We start from the raw sequence: 21,747 nt of genomic DNA, 5'->3' as shown, positions 1-21,747 counted from the left end.
TTCTGAGATGCTGAGGATCATAGGAGGAGGCTGAGATAAATCATCCACCTGGAACTTCTGGCTGTTGCAAATGCTTCAGCTTTATTTTCGCACTCGTGCTGGGTTCCCCCATCATTGGCGATGGGGATATTTGTGGAACCGGCTCCTCCTGAGAGTTTTTTATTTGCCAGCCAGCATTCATGCATCGACGTGTCAGGACTGCAGAGCTTACACCTGATCCATTGGTTGTGGGATCGCTTAGCTCTCTCACTTGCTGCTAATGCTGCTGGGCATGCAAGTAGTCCTGTATTATAGCTTCACCAGGTTAACACGTCATTTTTAGGTATGCCTGATGCTGCTCTGGGCATGGCCCCCCTGCACTCTTCATTGTTCCAGCATTGATCCCCTAACTTGATGATAATGGTACGGTGGAGGCTGTGCCAAGACATGAGGTGATGGTTTGTGGTTGAGTACAATACTGCTGCTACTGATCGCCCACTACCCCTCAGCCCAGTTTTGAGGTGCTATATCTGTTCAAAATCTAGCCCATTTAGCACAGTTGCATTCTTCCTCCAAATGGTGTTCAACATGGAGGAGTACTGAGTCATCAGCTGAGGGGGTGGGGTTGTTGTGGAGTGGTGGTGAGGGTGCCAGGTGCCACAAGTGGTAACCATCAGGTGGTTTGCTTGCCCATGTTTTGCCTGATGCCAAGAGACTTCATGGGCTCCCGAGTCAAAGTTAAGGACTCCCAGGGCAACTCCCTACCACCTGTATAGCACAGAGGCACCACCACTGGTGACAGGACATACCCAGGGATGGTGATGACGGTGTCTGGGACATTGTCTGTAATGTATAATTCCATGAGCATGACAATATCAGGCTGTGCCTTGACTAGTCTGTGGGACATCTCTCCCAACTTTGGCACAAGCCCCCAGACGTTAGTAAGGAGGCCTTTGGAGGGTTTAGGCTGGGTATAATTTCCGGTACCTAGGTTCGATGCCAGGTGGTCCATCCAGTTTCATTCCTTTTTCTGCTTTTTAACAGTTTGATCAACTGAGTGGCTTGCTGGGAGTCAACAACATCGCTGTTGGTCTGCAGTCAGGTGTAGGCCAGGCCAGGCCCGGCAGATTTCCTTCTCTAATGGGTATGAGTGAACCAGATGGGTTTTTACAACAATCAATTCATGGTCACTCTACTTTTTAAAAATCCCGATTTAATTAAATGAATTTAAATTCCACCAGCTGCCATGGGGGATATGAACCCATGGCCTCCAGGGAATTAGACTGGGTCTCTGGATTACTAGCCCAATGACATTACCACTATTCCACCACCTCCCCATGAGAGTGCATGAGCACTTAGCCAGTGGTGATCATATGATCGAGTTCAACTCAATGCTTGAAAGGAAGAAGCATGAAACAGCTAGAAAGTTTCTCATTTTCAGTGAGGCTGAATTCAATGGGAATGAGACAGAGATTGTCCACAGTAAACTGGGCAAATTTGTTCATGAGGAAAAAGACAAATGGTGAGGAGGAACTGTTCTCAAATAGTTTAACATGGTGCAGAGCCAGCTTCTACCATTAACCTTCGAGAGATCTATTTGCCTAATGGACAAGGAAGGAGGCAAGAAACAACATGAAACTCTGCATACTTAACTACAAAGAAAGGAGAGATCCTGGTGAATTGGAAAGATACAAAGAGCAGGAAATGGGAACAAAGCAGATAACAAACTCCTAAAACGCAGTACAATAAAAATGTAATAGATTTCAAAATCAACACAAACTTTTACAATTATATTAGGAGAAGGAGAATGATCAGAGCATGTGGGCCAATTGAAAACTGTTAGCGGTGCTGTTGTCAATGAAAATAAGGAAGTTTCAGACATTGTTTCAGTATTTGCAATAGAGGAAGAGGTCAGCATTTCAGGTATTCCAAGGAATCTATTACTGAATCAGGAAGAAGGACTCAACAAAGTTCACATAAGCAAGATAATAGTAAAGAAGAAACTAATGGCACTAACGAGTAACAAAACTCCAAGAGGAGATTGTTTCATTGCAGGGAATTAAAGGAAGGAGTTGAGATCAGAAGTGTTCAAACTTCTCTCCACTTGGGGACCATTCCCTCAGATTGGAAAATATTGCCTGTCATTCCAACATTTAAGAAAGGTGTCAGAGGGAAACCAGGGAATTGTCGGCCAGTTCGACTAAGCCCTGTTGTCAGGAAATTCCGAGAAGTCACTATGAAGAATAGGGAGTCTGAACGCCTCGAAGTTTTTCAGCTGTTCAGAGAAAGCCAACATGGATTTGTAAAGGGGAGGTCATTCCTGATGAATAGGATTGATTTTTGGGAGAGGTTACTAAAGTAGTTGACAGTGGAATGTCTATGGATTTTATTAATAATGTCACGGATGCTTTAAAGGTGTTTCCCTGAAGTTGCCCATGAACAATATATTTGTATGTTGTGTATATTTCCTTACCCATGGAGTGAGAAATTCAATTGTAAATAAGCCAGCGAAAAAGCCTTTTTCCTTAAAAAAATAAATGATTAGTTTATTTTACTCTATTGCTCTGGAATTTACTGAAGAATAGATAAAGTTGCTAACACATACACATGTGAATTAGATACAAATGAAGATAGAACAGTACTTATAAAATTGGATCATTTTAGTCCATACTCAGTACAGGCCTGATATATTTTGAAGTCGAGATGTTGTGCTGTCTGAAATGAAGGTTTTTAAGTTATAGAATTGTCTTGGCAGCTGCAATGGCTTCCACAGTGGAATTGCCGGAGGTTACGTAAACATGTGAGCTTAGTAGCTGGAATCAGGTTTACAGGGAGCAGAGAAGGTTCTTCTGTTCTGAAGGCACGGCACTTTTAAATGCCTGGTTATTTTACAGCAGACCTGTCCTGTTTTTAGATGCCTTTCTCTGTCTCTCCCTGGAGTTAAGCTGGAGGCAGAGCCATTGAACATTTTAAGGCAAAGTTAGATAGATTCTTGATTGAAAAAGGAGTTAAAGGGTATAGGAGGCAGGGAGGAAAGTGGGAGTTGAGGCCAGAAGAACATCTGCCATGATCTTATTGAATGGGGGAAGCAGGCTGGAGGGGCCGAATGGCCGATTCCTGCTCCTAATTTATAAGCTGCTATGTTTGTAATGCCTCCAGTCATTTCCAATCTGGGTCCGTGAAGCTGATGGCAATTAAGAACAACATTAATCAGAGTGGAAGGAAATCAGACTCAACCTGGTGTGAGTCAGGTGCTGACTTCAAGCTCCTCTGATCTCTTTTTGTGATATCACCATCACCTTATTCCAAGTGTTCAGAAAACGCTGAATCGTTTGCAACAGAAATACTGATTGATCCAGACATCTAAGGATTGCCACAAAATAAATCCCAAATCAATATTAAACATGAAATGATTGAAATAAATTGCTACAGATTTATAATGGCAGTAGCTTGAATTAAATTGAATTAAATTAAATTGAAACCAGGTTTATAGGTGTGATGCTTTATTCACACATCGAAGGTGAGAGAGATGCAGTAGGACACACACTATGTCCAGTAGCTGAAAGTGATTAACAGACTGGATTTTGTGTTTAGTGCTCCCGGGAATGTTACTGATACCTTTCCTGAATACCAAGGCTAGGACAGGCACTCTGGAAGGTACGGGGAGCTGAGACTTGTCCCTGAGAGTAATTGAAAGGATGATAACTGAAATAATCAAGTTGTAAAGGGGAAAAGACCCAAATATAGAACAGTCATTAACGGGACATCAATTAGTCTCCATGAACTTGGAGAAATTAAGGACCCAACATAATGTATTTAAAACTAGATTAATTATTGAATCAATCTCAAAATATCTGACTGTCAGAATGAACATGGTTCAGTTATGGATGTGATTAACAGCAGCATTGAGAGCAGAATCCAACCCCTGCAGTCACATGTGAACTCGCTGATGTTGCAGCAGATTGGATGACCGAGTGAATCCCTTCCCACACACAGAGCAGGGGAACGGCCTCTGCCCAGAGTGAGTGCGTTGGTGCTTCCGCAGATCATTGCTGCTTTTAAAGCTCTTCTCACAGTCCGGACATTGAAAAGGTCTCTGCTCAGTGTGAACTAGTTGATGTTCAGTGAGGTTCGATGGCCGAGTGAATCCTTTCCCACACACACAGCAGATGAATGGCCTCTCCCCAGTGTGAATTGGCTGGTGTGTCAATAGGTTGGATGAACAATTAAATGTCTTCTCACACACAGAGCAGGTGAACGGCCTCTCACCTGAGTGAGTGCGTTGGTGCTTCCGCAGATCACTGCTGCTTTTAAAGCTCTTCTCACAGTCAGGGCATTGAAAAGGCCTCTGCTCAGTGTGAACTACTTGGTGTTGCTGCAGATGGAATAACCGAGGAAATGCTTTCCCACACACGGAGCAGGGGAATGGCCTCTCCCCACTGTGAGTGTGTTGGTGTTCCAGCAGCTGCTTTGTGCTTTTAAAGCTCTTCTCACACACAGGGCACTGAAACGGTCTCTGGTCAGTGTGGACAAGTTGATGTTCAGTGAGCTGGGATGACTGAGTGAATCTCTTCCCACACCTGGAGCAGATGAACGGCCTCTCCCCAGTGTGAACTCGCTGGTGTGTCAATAGGTTGGATGTAGTTTTGAAACCTTTCTGACACACGGAGCAGGTGAACGGCCTCTCCCCAGTGTGAACTCGCTGGTGTGCGGATAGATTGGATGTCGTTGTGAATCCTTTCTGACACAGGAAACAGGTGTAAGGCCGTTCCAGAGTGTGACTTCGCTGGTGTTTCAGCAGGGCAGATGAGTGAGTGAATCCCTTCCCACACTCGGAGCAGATGAACGGTCTCTCCCCAGTGTGAATGCGTCGATGAGTTTCCAGTAGGGATGGAGATCTGAATCCCTTCCCACAGTCCCCACATTTCCACGGTTTCTCCGCAGTGCAGGAGCCCTTGTGTCTCTCCAGGTCGGACATTCAAATGAAGCCTTGTCCATGCACACGTGTGTATGGTTTCTCCCCACTGTGAATTGTGAGATCCTTTTTCAAGCTGTATAACTGGTTAAAGCTCCTTCCACAGTCAGTGCACTGGAACACTCTCACTCGGGGGGGTGTGTGTGTCTCGGTGCTTTTCCAGTCACACTGATGTATGAAATCTTTTCCCACAGAGAGAACAGACAAATATTTCTCATTCCACATTCAAAGACCTATCATATTCAGGTTCCGAGGAATGAGTGTTCTGTCTGCAGATGCTCCCCTTCTACCCTGTAAAAGGAGTTTAAAAATCATTAAGTACAGGATAGAAATTCAGAACAATTTAATTTCTCTGGAACATTCTTTCCTCTCTTGTTCCCCCAAAGCTGTGAAACCATGTCCCACACACACTTCCTCCTCCCAGTGCAGAAATCCAAACCCATCGCACCAACTCCAGCTATTTTCCTTTTCATCGACTTTTCTCTCCTCCCCTGAAGGTGCTGACTCTGGCTGGGTTCAGTTCTACACTCACTGGTTCCACTATCCTCTCCTGAAGGTGTTGACTACATAGAACAATAGAACTATAGGAAAGTTACACCACAGAAAGAAGCCACTCAGCCTTTAGTGCCTGAGCTGGGCGAAAAGAAAAAAAACGAGCTGCCCATTCGAATCCCACCTTCCAGCACCCGGCCTGGATCCTTGCAGGTTACAGCACTTTAGGTGCAGATCCAGGTATCTTTAAAACGAGCTGAGGGCTTCTGCCTCCACCACCAGACCAGGCAGCAAATTCCAAACATCCACCACCCTCTGGGTGAAGAAATCTTTCCTCATGGCCCCTCCAATCCTTCAACCAATCACCTTAAAACTCTGTCCCCTTGTAATTAGCCTCTCTGCTTGGGGAAACCGAGCATCCCTGTCTACTCTGTCTAGACTCCTTCACCGTCGCTGGGTCAAAATCCTGGAACTCCCTTCCTAACAGCACTGTGGGTCTACATACACCACATGGATGGCTGTGGTTCAAGAAGGCAGCTTACCACCACCTTCTCAAGGGCAAATGGGGATGGGCAACAAATGCTGGCCCAGCCAGCAAAGCCCACATCCCATGAATTAATATACAAAAAACTCCTCAATCTTGTACACCTCAATCAGGTCATCCTCAGCCTCCTCAGGAAAACAACCCCAGTCTATCCAATCTTTCCTCATATCTGCAATTTTCAAGCCCTGGCAATATTCTTGTAAGTCTCCTCTGTGCGCTCTCTGGAGGAATTGTATACTTCCTGTAATGTGGTGACCAGAATTGTACACAAAATGCCAGCTGTGGCCTAACCAGTATTTTATACAATTCCAGCATTACATGCCTGCTTTTGTATTCAATGCCTCGTCCAATAAAAGAAAGCATTCGATATGCTTCCTTTACCCACAGTCATCCTTGTTACTTCCTCAAAAGCATTGATTAAATTAGTAAGACACGACCTTCTCCTAACAAAAGCATGCTGACTCTCTCTGATTAATCCATTCCTTTCTAAGCGAGAGTTTATCCTGTATCTCAGGATTGATTCTAATAATTTTCCAACCACTGAAGTCAGGCTGACTGGCCTATAATCATTTGGCCTATCCCTTGCACCTTTTTTAAATAAGAGTGCAATGTTCACAGACCTCCAATCCTCTGGTACCTCGAATGTATCTAGGGAGAAATGGAAAGCTGTCCTCAGAGCATTCGCTATTTCCGTCCTGGCTTCCTTTAACAGCCTGGGATACAACCCATCTGGCCCTGGTTATTTATCCAACTTCAAGGATGTCAAACCCTCCAGAACATCCCTCTCCTTCGTGAGGACAGAGACAAAGCACTCATTAAGAATCCTGCCTACATCTTCAGCATCAACGCGCAAGTTTCCATATACATCTCTGATAGGCCCTACTCTTTCCTTAGTTATTCTTTTGCTCATTAAGATCTGTAACTAGTCCACACTCTCCAGATCACCTCTCAGCTTCATAAAATTTGTCTTTCCTCAATTTACAACTTTTACTCCTGTTCTATCTTCATCCTTTTCCATAATCATGCTAAATCTAACTGTAATATGGTCACTATGGCCAAAATGGTCAATCACTGCAACTTCATCCACTTGCCCAGCTTCATTTCCTATGGCTAAATCTAGAATTTCCCTCCCTTTCACTGGTCTTGTTACATGCCGACTAAAAATGTTCTATTCAATGCAGTTGAAGAATTTTATGTCCTCTGTGCCTATTACACTGTTTGTATCCTAATTGATATTCAAGTAGTTGAAGTCCCCAACTATTATTACCTTCCTGTTTTTGCACTCAGAAATTTTCCTACATATTTGCTCTTCTAGTTCCATCTCACTATTTGGGGATCTATAGTACATTCCCAGTAGTGTGGCTGCCCCCTTTTTATTTCTGAGCTTAACACATATAGCATGATTTCACAGAATCTCACAGTGCATAAGAGGCCCTTCATCCAATCGAGTCTGCACCGACACATGAGAAACACCTGACCTACCTACCTAATCCCATTTACCAGCATCTGCCCCATAGCCTTGAATGTTATGATGTGCCAAGTGCTCATCCAGGTACTTTTTAAAGGATGTGAGGTAATCCACCTCCACCACCCTCCCAGTCAGTGCATTCCAGACCGTCACCACCCTCTGGGTAAAAAAGTTATTCCTCACATCGCCCCTAAACCTCCTGCCCCTCACCTTGAACTTGTGCCCCCTCATGACTGACCCTTCAGCAAAGGGGAACAGCTGCTTCCGATCCACCCTATCCATGCCCCGCATAAACTTGCACACCTCGATCAGGTCGCCCCTCAGTCTTCTCTGCTCCAACGAAAACAACCCAAGTCTATCCAACCTCTCTTCATAACTTAAACATTTCATCTCAGGCAACATCCTGTGAATCTCCTCTGCACCCCCTCCAGTGCAATCACATCCTTTCTATAATGTGGCGACCAGAACTGCACACAGTACTCCAGCTGTGGCCTCACCAAGGTTCTATACAACTCCAACATGACCTCCCTACTTTTGTAATCTATGCCTCGATTGATAAGGCATCTGTCCCAAATGCCCACCCCATTAACATGCCCCTCCGCTTTCAGAGATCTAAGGACACACACGCCATGGTCCCTTTGTTCCTCAGAACATCCTCGTGTCATGCTATTCATTGAATACTTCCTTGTCAAATTACTCCTTCCAAAGTGTATCCCCTCACACTTTTCAGGGTTAAATTCCATCTGCCACTTATCTGCCCATTTGACCATCCCGTCTATATCTTCCTGTAGCCCAAGACACTCAACCTCACTGTTAACCACCCGGTCAATCTTTGTGTCATCTGCAAACTTACTAATCCTATCCCCTACAGAGTCATCTATGTCTTTTATATAAATGATGAATATTAGGGGACCCAGCACAGATCGCTGTGGTACACCACTGGACACTGGCTTCCACTCACTAAAGCATCCTTCTGTCATCACCCTCTGTCTCCTACAACTAATCCAATTGTGAACCACCTCATCAAATTACCCTGTATCCCATGTTCATTTGCCCTCTTTATAAGTCTCCCATGTGGGACCTTGTCAAAGGCTTTGCTGAAATCCATATAAACTACATCAGCTGCACAACCCTCATCTACACACCTGGTCACCTCCTCAAAAAATTCAATCAAATTTGTTAGGCATGACCTCCCTCTGACAAAGCCATGCTGACTATCGCTGATCAAACCTTGCGTCTCCAAGTGGAGATAAATTCTCTCCTTCAGAATTTTCTCCAATAGGTTGCCTACTACTGACGTGAGACTCACTGGCCTGCAGTTCCCTGGCTTACCTCTACAACCCTTCTTAAATAGCAGAACCATATTAGCTGTTCTCCAGTCCTCTGGCACCTCCCCTGTGGCCAGAGAGGAATTAAAAATTTGGGTCAGAGTCCCTGCGATCTCCCCCCTTACCTCCCTCAGCAGTCTGGGACACAAATCATCCGGACCTAGAGATTTGTCCACTTTTAAGCCTGCCAAAACCTCCAATACCTTGTAACTCCCTATATCAATTTGCTCAAGAACCTCGCAGTCCCTCTCCCTGAGTTCCACACCTTCATCCTCATTCTCTTGGGTGAAGACGGATGTGAAGAATTCGTTCAACACTCTACCGATCTCCTCTGGCTCCATCCATAGATTTCCCCCTTGGTCACTAATGGGCCCTACTCTTTCCCTGGTTATCCTCTTCCCATTGATATACGTATGGAATGTCTTGGGATTTTCCCTACTTTAACTAGCAAGAGCTTTCTCATATCCTCCCTTTGCTGTGCTAATTGTTTTCTTAAGCTCCACCCTGCACTTTATGTACTCCACTAAAGCCTCTGCTGATTTGTTCCCCTTCTACCTGCTAAAAGCCTCTCTTTTCCTTCGCATCGTATCCTGAATATCTCTGGTCATCCATGGCTCTCTGAGCTTGTTACTCCTTCCTGTCACCCTAGAGGGAACATGTTGAGCTTGTCGCCTCCCAATTTCCTTTTTCAACGCCCCCCCCACTGTTCCTCTGTTGATTTCCCCACAAGTCTACCTTGGCTAGACCCACCTTATTTTACTGAAATCCACTCTACTCCAATCCAAAACATTTTTTTTTTGCAACTTGTCTATCTTTTTGTCCATAACAAGCTTAAATTGTACCATGTTGCGATCGTTATCACTAAAATGCTCCCCAACTACCACCTCAGCCACCTGTCCGGCTTCATTCCCCAGAATTTGGTCCAGCAATGCACCGTCCCTTGTTGGACCCTCTACAAATTTTCCTAGAACGTTCTCCTGTACATGTTTCAAGAAATCCCTCCACTTAACACTATGTCTATCTCAATTAATGTTGGGAAAGTTGAAATCACCAAATGTAATTATCCTATTGCTATTGTTTTTACACATCTCCGCAAATTGTGCACATATTTGCTCCGTAATTTCCCGCTGACTATCTGGGGGTTTATAATAAACACCTAACAATGTGGCTGCCCCTTTTTTATTCCTAAGCTCTGTCCAGAAAGCTTCATTTGATGTCCCCTCCAAGATATCATCTCTCCTTACTGCATTAACTGACTCCTTAACTAATAATGCAATGCCTCCCCCTCTTTTACCCCCTCCCCATCTCGCTTGAAGATTCTATATCCCGAAATGTTGAGCTGCAAATCCTGCCCCTCTCTCAACCATGTCTCTGTGATGGCTGTTATATCACAATTCCATGTGTCAATCCTCACCCTTAACTCATCCGTTTTACCTGTAATACTCCTGGCATTAAGGTATAGGCCATCCAGCCTTGCCTTACTCCACTGAAACTTAATGCAGCTGTATTCACTCTGACATGATTGTTTTACTGTATTATGATGTGTCCCTATTCTGCTAACGTTCTGTGTCCCCCTCCCCCTGCCGAATTAGTTCAAACTCCTCCCAACAGCAGTAGCAAACCCGCCCGGAAGGATGTTAGTCCGCTCAGGTTCAGATGTAGACTGTCCTGCTTGTACAGGTCCCACTTTCCCCAGAAACAGTCCCAATGATCCAGGAATCTAAAACCCTCCCTCCTGCACCAACTCTTAAGCCACGCATTCATCTGTGTTATTCTCCTATTTCTGTGCTTGCTAGCACATGGCACTGGGAGTAATCCAGAGATTACAACCCGAGAGGTCCTGCTTTTCAGTTCACTGCCTAACTCCCTGAATTCTTGATGCAAGACCTCATATCCCTCTTTCTACCTATGTCATTGGTACCAACATGTACCATGGCCTCTGCCTTATCACCCTCCCTCTTCAGGATGCCTGCAGCCATTCAGTGACATCCCGGACCCTGGCACCAGGGAGGCAACACACCATCCTGGAGTCACGTTGACGGCCACAGTAGCCCCTATCTGTTCCCTTGACAATAGCATACCCTATTACTTTTGCTCTTCCTCTCTTCCTCCCCTCCTGTACAGGCAGGCTGCTTGTGGTGCCAGAAACTTAGCTCTGTCTGCACTCCCTGGAGGAACCAGCGCCCTCATAAGCCTCCAAAATGGAATACCGATTTGCAAGCGAGACCCCAGGGGATTCCTGAACTACCTGCCTGTTTCTCTTGGACTGCCTGGTGGTCACCCATTTCCTTCCTTCCTCAAGTCCCTTCAGCTGCGGTGTGACCCCCTCCCAAAACGTGCTATCCACGATGCTCTCAGACTCGCAGATGCTCCACAGTGTCCCCAGCCGCCATTCCAGCTCTGAAACCCGAGTTTCCAGGAGCTGCAGTTGGATGCACTTCCTGCACACATGCTGCTCCCGGGCACTAGAAATGTTCCCGGCTTCCCACATGGAGCACGAGGAGCACACCACGACTTGGAGCTCTCCAGCCATCCCTTTAAATTAAGCCTTTTAAATCAATTCCTCTAGGGCCCTTCTTTCCTGATCCTCATTACTACAGAATATACAAACTATAAACCACAAAAAGAACTTAAACTACAAGTGATAAAAGTAGTAAATACTTAGCCAACCTTACCCACTACTTACCAGTCATTTCTCTCCCTTGTAGCCTCTACTGCTGCAGCAGGGCAAGACCACTCTCTGAAGATTTAAGAAGTTGGATAGCAAAGAAAAATTGCAAGAAAACCTCTTCCCCTCTGCACCGAATTCCCACTGTCCACCAAATTGTCAATACCCACACTCACTCTGGCTGTGCCTCACTCAGGATGAGGTCTCTCCCCTGCTCGTGTGCAAGCATGATTTGATGAATCATTTTATATTTCATCCCTCCACACAGCAGTAATTGATTATTTAATCAGTAATGCTACCCCACCACACCTTTTTAGACCCCTCTCTACCCTGCCTGAAAACCCTAAGTCCAGGGCTGTTGAACTGCCATTTTTGGCCCTCTTTAAGTCAAGTCTCCATTATAGCAATGATATCATGCTGCCACGTGACTATCTTTTCCCTCAGCTCATTTGCTTTTTTGCTATATTCCTTGCATTTAAATAAATATCTTTTAACTTTGCCAAATCCGTTGCATTTAACCTTTGCTTCTTCTGTCTTTCAGAGTCACTCGCTAATTTGCTGTCTCCCGCTCTCTGCTCTGAATTTGTCCGACCTGAATCTGCCTTCAGGTTCCCATTCCTCCGCCAACCTAGTTAAAACCCTCCCCAACAACACTAGCAAATCTCCCTTAAAGGACACTCGTCCTAGTCCTATTCAGGTGTAGACGGTCTGGTTTGTACAGATCCCACCTTCCCCAGAACCAGTACCAATGCCCCAGAAATCCAAAGTCCTCCCTCCGGCACCATCTCTCCACTCTCTCTTCTGAAGGTGTTGACTCTGACTGGGTTCAGCTCTGTGCCCATCAAAAAGCAGAATACGGAAGAGGTGATGGAAATCTTAAATTAAAACAGAAAATGTTGAAAAAGAAAAATCAGCAGATTAGGCAGCATCTGTGTCCTGAGAAAAACAGAGTTAGTGTTTCAGCTGTGACCCTTCACCAGGACTGGGAAAAGTGAGAGATGGAATAGGTTGGAAACCAGGGGTGTGTGGGACAAGGACAAAAGGAAGGTTTGTGACCGGGTGGAAGAGAGGAGAGGTTGAGTGACAGAAAAGTCAGTCTCCAGGGCCAAAGGGAATGGAGATGGGGCAAGAAAAGAAGCAAAGAAACAAAACCTGTGCCTCGAGCAGCTGAGCTGCGAACTGAAAAAATAAAAGGAAACAAGCAAAGGAAACAAAATGAAGAACGGAGTTTACGGTCTGAAATTGTTGAGCTCAATGTTTCATCTCACTGACCTTCAGTCTGCAACAACCATCGGCTTCATGGTGCCGCCCGCCCAGGTCCCTCGCCGCACGTCTGCCGATCCTGGCGGCTCCGATTCGGGCTCTGAGAGCCGCTGGGACTCGGTCACCCTCAGCTCAGCTTCCAGGAGCCACACTGCGCATGCCCCACACAAACAGAAACCTCCGGGGGCGGGGCTTTGCTGCGCTTGCGCAGTGTGGCCTTTCTGATGGCCGGAGGCCGCTTTCCGAGCCGCTGAGCATTCTGGTTATTTCTGTCCGCCATTCCATTCAACAACAACTCAGACAGAGGCCATTCGACTCACAGTGTGGGCCCTGTCCCATTCCTTTGATCGTTTCCGATCAGCCTGAAAATATTGTCATTTCTGTATTCCTATTCCGTTTTAAATGCACAAATGAGTCACCAACTCTCTTGTTATTTAAACTTTCCTGCCCTCTACACTACTTTCGAAACAACAAGACAGCAGGTTATACCAGATATTGTAATGAATAACGACCCACAATCTATTAATAATATGACAATGAATGAACATCTAGCAAAAAGTGACCACAAAGTTTTAGTGGCCGACATTCAGTTCGAGACTTTCAGGCAGCGCATTCCGAATCACCACAACTCACTGTCTTTAAAAAAAAATTGCCCAGCTACCACTAAACAATCATGGGCTGTACGCTGGAGCCCTTATCTCGCAGAATGGTGCAGCTGAGTCGTGATCGGCCTGTAGCTCAGAGATCTCTGTATCAAAACCATTCTCTACTATTTGTATTCCCATTGATACCAAAAGGTAGCATTTGATGCAACACTCAATCAACTTTTATTGACAGAATATTTGTATCAGTTTATTACGCCCAGTCAACACTTCAATCTGCAATCTCAAATTGTTTTTATTTACGCAAGGACACAAACTGTAAATGCTGCAAGCACACACCAGCTCAGGCTTTCAACTTTCTCTCAACCGTTTTCTCCAAAAGACCTGACATAGGCAGCTGCCCTTCTTTTGTTCTCCTGCACTTGAGGATTATCTGTAAAATAAAAGTTATTCCCTTAGATGGAAACAGTATAGTGCAGTTTATACATATTTGTCAGAGAATGCCAGATCTACACGATCTGACAGTAATTCACCATGTTTATTTGAACCGCAGCCTCCTCCCTGTGACAAGTACCATTCAGAAATACAAGAACGTCAGCAAAACGGAGACAACATTTTCACAAATTCGCAGTTAATAATTATTTGGACAGACAACACCATGCCTTCTTAATCACTGGTTAAAAACATGGAATCCCGTCCCCAAATATCACCATGAACTGTTAAAGTGAAGTTTCCTTTGTATTCGTTCGTTTCGGGCTTGTATTAGCTACATATTACATTAAATACTTCTTTGAGAGCCTCCGATTGTTCCCTGTCTTGTTTTAAATGCTGATTGGGATTTAACATGTTCAGTTTACCACTCATTCTGTCCTTATCGGCCTTACTTAAGGTGAAAACTGTGACATGTGTGTGACCTTTAGACTCGAATTGAATGTCTAACACTAACATTTTGTGGTCACTTATTGCTAGCTGTTCATTCATTGTCATATTATTAATATATTGTGGGTCGTCATTCATTACAATATCCGTTATAATCTGTTGTCTTATCATTTCTAAAGTAGCGTGGAGGGCAGGAAAGTTTAAATTACAAGTGAGTTGCTGGTGCAAGGCTAAAGGGAGTGGTAAAGAGACAAGTAACGAAATGAAAGATTTGTCTGATGATGGTGTGAATCGCAGACGGATGAACAGCTGCCATCCGAATGTAATGTATGAATTGTTTCATCAGAAGCCATTGGCCTGAAGCTGCATTACTATCTGACTTGACATCCTCATTTTATACTTGTTCTTCCTTCGTTTCTCTTCCCATGCCCAGTGGCGTCTGAGGAAGACAAAACAAGTGCTTACATCTGTTTCTATGCCTAGCTTGTTTTCCCCCTGAAACAGGGCGCTTGTGGCAAGAAATTGAGGTGCACAACTCTGCACCAAGCATTGCCAACCAGGAGACTCTCCTTCTCTTCCTGCATGCCATAGGTGTATTGGAATGATTTACAGATTGATGATCAACCTGTTTGGCCATCAAGTCCTAGAGTGGGACTCGAACCCAGAGAAGCAGTGACGCTCCTGTGCTGCGCCACGGGACACTTATTCCTCATATTATACATTCTACCGTAAGTATTCTGGGGAAAACAAGTTACAGGCATGGGAAGGACAATCCATGAATCTTTGTAGCTGAGAATCCCTGTTGACGATGAGTGTGGTATCATCAGATAGAGGAGTTCTCTGATCAAGACCTTCTGTATCTTTTGCCTTCACTTTCAACTGGGACAATTTAACCGTTTGCTGTCTGACCTGTTATGCAGGAAATCTGCAGGGAAGGCAAAGAGCAGGATCATGAGAAAATTAAATACTAAACAAAGTGAGGCAAAGAAACAACCCATTCTTCATTTCACTCCATTCTTCACCCTGAAGCTGTTGGAAGTGGTGCCGTCAAACTGTACAGTACAGTGCATGTTGTAATGAAAGGACGGAGGAGCTTTGATGGACAGTCAATTTTATCCAGAATTTGGTAAAGTCCTGCGCTGCTGATGTTGGTGAATGTTTTAGTGCCTTCTCCGAAAACAAGGTAAAGATATTCACATTTTTTGTCGCCCATGTCTGCAACTGGTTCTCCCTTACTAGACACGGCAAAAAACAAAACTGTGGCCGAGGGATCGGTGTCACATCTCCGCCCTTGTTGCCATTGAATGACACTCCGCAGAAAAAGTTAGCAAATTCTTATGTCACACAGGAATACATCGAACTTCAGATCAGAAAGCTGTGGGTCTGAATCACATCCCAACCCAAGCTACTGTTATAACAGATCTGTGTCTGAATAAATGGAAGCCCCATGTAATAAACACTGTCACATTTGAATGTTTAGTGAGTGAGTTTCATAGAGAGTCCTTAAACTGCCCAGCAAAGAAAGTGTCACCTTTCAGCAGAAAATGTGGCCAGAAAATACTAGGAAACTCGAAATTGTATAATTTATCTGTCAGAGCACAGGCATTAACTCCAGGTGACAGATCCGGGCTTTCAGACCTCCTGGGTAGAGAATTTCAAAGATTCACCTCCCTTGAGTGAAGAAATTCCGCATCACCTCAGTCTTAAATAGCCTGGCCTTTATTCTGACACTGTGCCCTCTGGTTCTGGACCCACCAGGGGAATCAAACTACAACCCATTTATTACAGTTATTTTAAGGGGTAACGTGTTGAATGGATAAATGGGGGCCTGTAGATATACTATACTTGTATTGTGAATGTCAACATGAATGCCCATTAGGACTCGGCCAGCTCGCCCTGTGCTGGTCGTTCCGAGCCACTTTTGGTGATGGACGTTGACACTGTGCCGCCACCTCCGCGACATGATCTGTCAGGTATCATTCCATGAGTATGACTATATCTGACTTCGGTGTTGATTAAGGTCTCAGAAGATTGCCGGCTTGAGTCCTGTCGTGATCCTTTTAAACGGAAATCTGGTGGAACTCCCTGAAAACCACGTTCTTACTCGGCAGCTGAAGGTTCTGATTGTTCTTCCAAACATTAAAGAGATCTTAGGAATTAACACATGAAATTACATAAAAAGCATATTTTAATAAAGAGCGTTGCAATTCCCAGAAGGATATGTGGAATAAGAATTAAAGTCACCCAGTATTAAAGCGGAATTGAATGAATTTTGGAATAAATAAGATTGTTACATCTCTCGATGTGTTTGCTAAACAATGTTACATCTAACTCTGTTCTGGTGAAGATCAGAAGCAGTGATATCAGTTTGCGCCACTCGCCAGCTGGGCCTGTGGTTGCGCCTCGCCAGTCACGTGGGTAATGCAATTCTGCCAGTCCCTGAGGTCAGCTGACATTTTCGGAGAAATTCCAAGTCATCGTGATTTCATGTTTAAGGTGTGAGTGATGTAAATCATGGCCTGATCAAATGTGTGTATCTTTCGCTATTTCCGCGGTGAATTTTCATGCTGACGAGAATCATATGGGACATGGTCTGGAAATATTTCACACGGAAAATATTTTTCACATCTTTCTGAACTAATGAAACTGTTGGCCGGAAATTTCGAACAATCCCGCGCTTCCTGTGCCTCGCGGCGGGCCGGCACTGGGGCCGCGGTCATTTCCCTGACTCTCCCACTTTCTCTCTCCCCCCAGAAATTACTTTCGACATTTCATCCTTTTATATATTTAAAAAAAAAAGCCCCACCATGTCATTTTAATTGGGTGGTGGGGTGAGAATGGGGGAACAGAGTGGGTCCCATTTGCTCTTTCTAGCCCTGTCCGTGAGGTTTGTGCTGAGCTGCGGATGGAGTGGTTGTGAAAAGCGTGAATTTTGTAATCCAGGGTCAGCGATGAGTGCGCATGCGCCTTGCTGCCCATTGCCCCCAATACAGATGGCGGACGCGCATCCATGCGCGTGCGCGGCGTTGGCCGTAAACGTTGCCGTCACTCAGTGACACCCGAGTTCAGGGTTTCTGACACAAGCTCAATGCAGCAGCAGTGTGAGCGTCGGTATTGGTTTGTGGATTCAGCGATTAAATTCAAGGTTGTTGTTTCGAGGTCACTCGGAGTTGGCGGAGTTCTGCATTTGTCCTTCATATATTCCGGGGCACTTTGTATCAAGCAGAAGTTAGAAGCAAAAAGTATAAGTAATGTCTGGGAAATACTTAAACAGCAGACAGCCTAGAAAACAGTTTAAATTAATCACTGACCTGACAGAACGGAGGGAAAATGGGGATTAAGCAAAATTCCATTCTCTGGAGTATCGTTAAAGTGTAAAGAAGCGAATCTAGGAGAAGTAAAATGCCATTTGTAACGGATGGGCTTGTGGCGCAACGGTAGCGCGTCTGACTCCAGATCAGAAGGTTGCGTGTTCAAATCACGTCAGGCTCAAAAAGCTTTAATGCTTAAATAGCGGGCTTTTATATCATTGTCCGGGGGATGTTGGCGAACAGGTGAATTTCAAAAGCAATTTCGATTGATTAAAGTCTTCTTCTCCGGCGTCTTTCGAATCACCCGCTTAGCTTTTAGTTTGCACAGTTTTATATCGGAACAATGTGGTGTGTCCATTCTTTTTGCAATTGTTCTGTTCCCCAGTATGAGAAGTAAAACAAAATCTGTCCATTAACCCCAGCCGCCTCCGTCTACACAGCCGCTGAGTTCAGTTGGTTAGACCGCAGTGTTAACAACATTATATTCATCTTTTATTATGTAAACTATAATCACCCAACTTTACTTTTCCAATACATCAGGAGATTCAAACTCGTCCTGTTAAAGCAGAATGACAGTGAGTTCAGTAAGAAATGTTTACAAACAACAGCAATTTCTTTCTGCTCACTGTGCACAGTTATGAAATCTGCATTAAACAGCAGGAGCGGAAACCGCAGTCCGACACCCCCTCTTCACATTAATGGTGAGTCTGAATTTCTGTTTGGGGATTTTAGAGGGAGCGAATGTTTTTGTGGAAATGCAATCACTTTTCCTGTGCAAAAACAAAAATAAAAATACCTGGAAAAACTCAGCAGGTCTGGCAGCATCTGTGGAGAGGAACACAGTTAACGTTTCGAATGCATACGACTCTTCAACAGAACTAAGGAAAAATAGAAGAGAGGTGAAATATAAACTGGTTTAAGGGGGTGGGGGCGGTGGGACAAGTAGAGCTGGATAGAGGGCCAGTGATAGGTGGAGATTGCCAAAGTGAATGGAGCCGGTTAAAGAGCCTGGCCCGGCCTGAGACTCCCCGAGCCCGGGGTCAGTGGGAACCTGGGGAGAAGACAGATCCCAGGAAAACGAATCAGAGACAGTCATGATCCTTGACCGGACAACCCCTCCCCCAACAAGTTTTTGGTCAGATCAGGCTAGGGACCAATAACGTTTTTTTTTAATGTGAATAAAGTGTGTGATTCATGACACTTGCTCAGTGAATAAAGCCACAGGATTCCACGGGGATATTTGTCGTACATTCAGGATTAATGTGAGGTACGTGAAATAACAGCCAAATTGAGGTCGAATGCACAATACAAAATAAATGGCGACCAAGACAGAATCCATGGATTTCACAACAACCCACTCAGACATGAGAAAAAAACTGGGAGTCAATCAATCTCACTGAAACTCTGCCTCTCTCATGAGGGATTCCAGCCTTCACCTTCGAAGATCTTACTCCAACTCGGAGGGATGAAATGATCACGAAACTTTCCAGTTTTCAATTTGGCCTCCCGAGATTCTGTTCACTGATCTCCCGAATCTGCTCTCAAGAAGCATCTCCCCAGCACAGCTTCAGCCGCAGTGAACAGAACTCCACTGCTCCAAAGGGGAACCTTCGCCCCAAAGGCCCGAAGCTTGGAGTCAGCAAACTTCCACTGCCTTCTTGGAAATTCAGGCCTTCTCTTGAGCCCTCTTCACTGTTGGCAGACCTTTTTCAATTTAACTGCGGCCTCTTCCTCTCCCTGTCTGGGACTCTCCATTTTATAGCTCACCCTGTCCCATCTCCCTTTGGGATCTCTCCCTGCCCCTCTCCCTTTGGGACCTCTCCCTGCCCCTCTCCCTTTGGGACCACTCCCTGTCCCTCTCCCTAAGGGATCTCTCCCTGCTCCACTCCCTATGGAGTCTCTCCCTGCCTCTCTCCCTTTGTGATCTCTCAATGCCCCTCTCCCTATGGGAACTTTCCCTGTCCGTCTCCCTATGGAATCTCTCCCAGCCTCTCTCCCTTTGGGGCCTCTCCCTGCCCCACTTCCTTTGGGATCTCTCCCTGCTCCTCTCCCTTTGGGATCTCTCCCTGTCTCTTTTCCTATTGGATCTCTCTGTGTCCCTCTCCTTTTGGGCCTCTCCGTGCCCCACACCCTTTGGGGCCTCTCCCTGTCCATCTCCCTTTGATACCTCTCCCAGCCTCTCTCCCTTTGCGCCTCTCCCTTTGGAGCCTCTCTCTGCCCCTCTCCCTTTGGGGCCTCTCCCTGCCCCTCTCCCTTTGGGGCCTCTCCCTGCCCCTCTCTCTTTGGGACTACTCCCTGCCCCACACCCTACGAGATCACTCCCTGCCCCTCTCCCCATAGAATCCCTCCCTATGGGATCTCTCCCTGCCCCTCTCCCCATAGGATCCCTCCCTATGGGATCTCTCCCTGCTGGTCTCCCTATAGAGTCCCTCCCTGCCTCTCTCCCTTTGGGATCTCTCCCTGCCCCTCTCCCTATGGGATCTCTCCCTGCAGCTCCAATTTTGGGGCCTCTCCTGGCCCCTCTCCCTTTGGGATCTTTCCCTGCTCCTCTACCCATGGGATCTCTCCCTGCCTCTTTCCCTATGAGATCTCTTCCAGCCCCTCTCCCTACGGGACTTCTCCCTGCCCTTGTCCCGATGGGATCTCTCCCTGTCCCTCTCCCTATGGGACATCTCCCTGTCCCTCTCCCTCTATGATTTCTCCCTGCCTCTCTCCCTTTGGGATCCCTTCCTTTCCCTCTCCCTATGGGATTTCACCCGGCCCCTCTCCCTGTGGGATATCTCCCTGTCCCTCTTCCTTTGGGGCAATCTCCCTTTCCCCTCTCACTGTTATTTGCCTGGAACACTTTATCTCCAATGTTTTTGCTGCTCCTGGCCACATGATCCGGGTTTTCGCCCCTTTGTTTTCTTTATGCACAGGGGCGCTGGGCCAGTCCTCAGCCTAAAGGACTGAAAAAGCCTCAATCGCCTCAATTGCGAGACTTGTCGGGATTTGAAGTTCCGGACCTCTGCTCTCAACTTCAAGGTAAGTTGACTTTCACAAGAGAGAGCGAGGGAGGTAGAGAGAGAGGAAAGAAGGAGGAGAGGGATGGTGAGAAGGAGGAGAGGGAGGGAAAGAGCATGCAATAGAGGGAAGGAGGGAGAGAGGGGTAGAGGAAGGGAGGGAGGCAGTAGCAGGTGGGAGAGGGGGTGAGAGCTGAAGGAACAGAGGAAACTGGAGGGATTGCGTGAGGGGGGAGGAACTTGAATTTCTCCAGCACATTTTGCAACCTCAAGAAGACACAAAACCTCACGGCCAATGGCAGGAGGGGGCGGGGTGGGAAGGGCCCGTGGCTTTTTAAATGAGGTTTTTGTAAGAATGCACACAGAAAGATCCCACAGACTGCAACCTTGATCAATGACTGAATAACCTGTTTCAGAGATTCTGTTTGAGGGACTAATATTGACCCCAGGACTCCAGGTAAAACACCTCTTCTCTTGTTGTCAATAGTTTGGCTGGATTGTTCACATCCCTCCAAGAGGGGAAGATGGGGTCTTGGTTTCTAATGCGCTTTATTGCTGAATATTGTCATATATCCTTACTCCCTGTCTGTGGGGTATTAGAGGATATTGTGTTACATATTTTGCCTCTTCTAGAAACTCAAGGAGTTGGGAACACTGAAAAACTCCAGGTTCTATCTTTACTAAATCACCTGACTGTGATGAGAAAACATAATTTCTTCCAGCCAGTGGAAATGTGATATAGGCACCAATAATACTCACACACCACAGCAGATGTCTGATTTCTTCACGTGTGAATCCGACTGATACAGTTGTCATCATTGAATCCTGTTGGTCTCTGGCGGCTTATCATATCCAATCCTTAATCCAAAGGTAACACTGGGAATCGATATTCCTGCTACACTCTCTCCCTGCCCTGATAAAAAAGTCCATCTTTTTCAATGACGATTGTCTAACTCTCAAACCCAGGAACACTCCTCCAATGAGCAATCTAGTTCTGTCTCTCCTTACAGAGTACACTGTCTGCCGGCTTTATTCTCTGCTGTGAGCTACGGCTCAGTCAAAAGGTCTCTTGCTTTTACATAGCAGGAGGTTGTGTGTTCAAAACCTGAGCAGTAAGTCAGTCTGACTCTCCAGTGCAGTACTGCGGGAATTCTTTACTATTAGAGGTGCCAGCTTTTAGATGATATGACAAATTAAGGTGCCATCTGCCTCCTCAGGTAACAGATACCTTGCACA

The 21,747-nt window shown here is 45.7% G+C and overlaps 1 protein-coding gene and 1 non-coding gene across 4 annotated transcripts in view; one reads left to right on the top strand and one right to left on the bottom strand.

The window, feature by feature from the left end:
• Positions 1-3,874: 3,874 nt before the first annotated feature.
• LOC144670304 (uncharacterized) overlaps positions 3,875-21,747 on the bottom strand; it is a 210,811-nt gene continuing 192,938 nt past the window's right edge. The window contains exons 1-2 of one of the 3 annotated variants that reach the window (XM_078532790.1): positions 12,727-12,825; positions 3,875-5,245 (exon numbers count right to left, since the gene is read on the bottom strand). In XM_078532790.1, coding sequence (XP_078388916.1) covers positions 3,911-4,957 — 1,047 coding nt within the window. In that variant the 5' untranslated portion in view covers positions 4,958-5,245; positions 12,727-12,825 and the 3' untranslated portion in view covers positions 3,875-3,910. Of the gene's footprint in view, positions 5,246-11,472; positions 11,869-12,726; positions 12,826-21,747 lie in introns of those variants that run through there. The other 2 variants (XM_078532791.1, XM_078532792.1) reach the window with 2 other exon arrangements.
• Positions 17,619-17,690, top strand: trnaw-cca (transfer RNA tryptophan (anticodon CCA)). Its single transcript has one exon. It is a non-coding gene; the product is annotated as a tRNA-Trp (tRNA).

Source organism: Cetorhinus maximus, chromosome 31, assembly GCF_964194155.1.
Source record: "Cetorhinus maximus chromosome 31, sCetMax3.hap1.1, whole genome shotgun sequence".
In the NCBI taxonomy this organism is placed as follows: Eukaryota; Metazoa; Chordata; class Chondrichthyes; order Lamniformes; family Cetorhinidae; genus Cetorhinus; species Cetorhinus maximus.
Note: the sequence above shows the minus strand (reverse complement) of the source record. Positions and strands in the feature narration are given on the sequence as shown.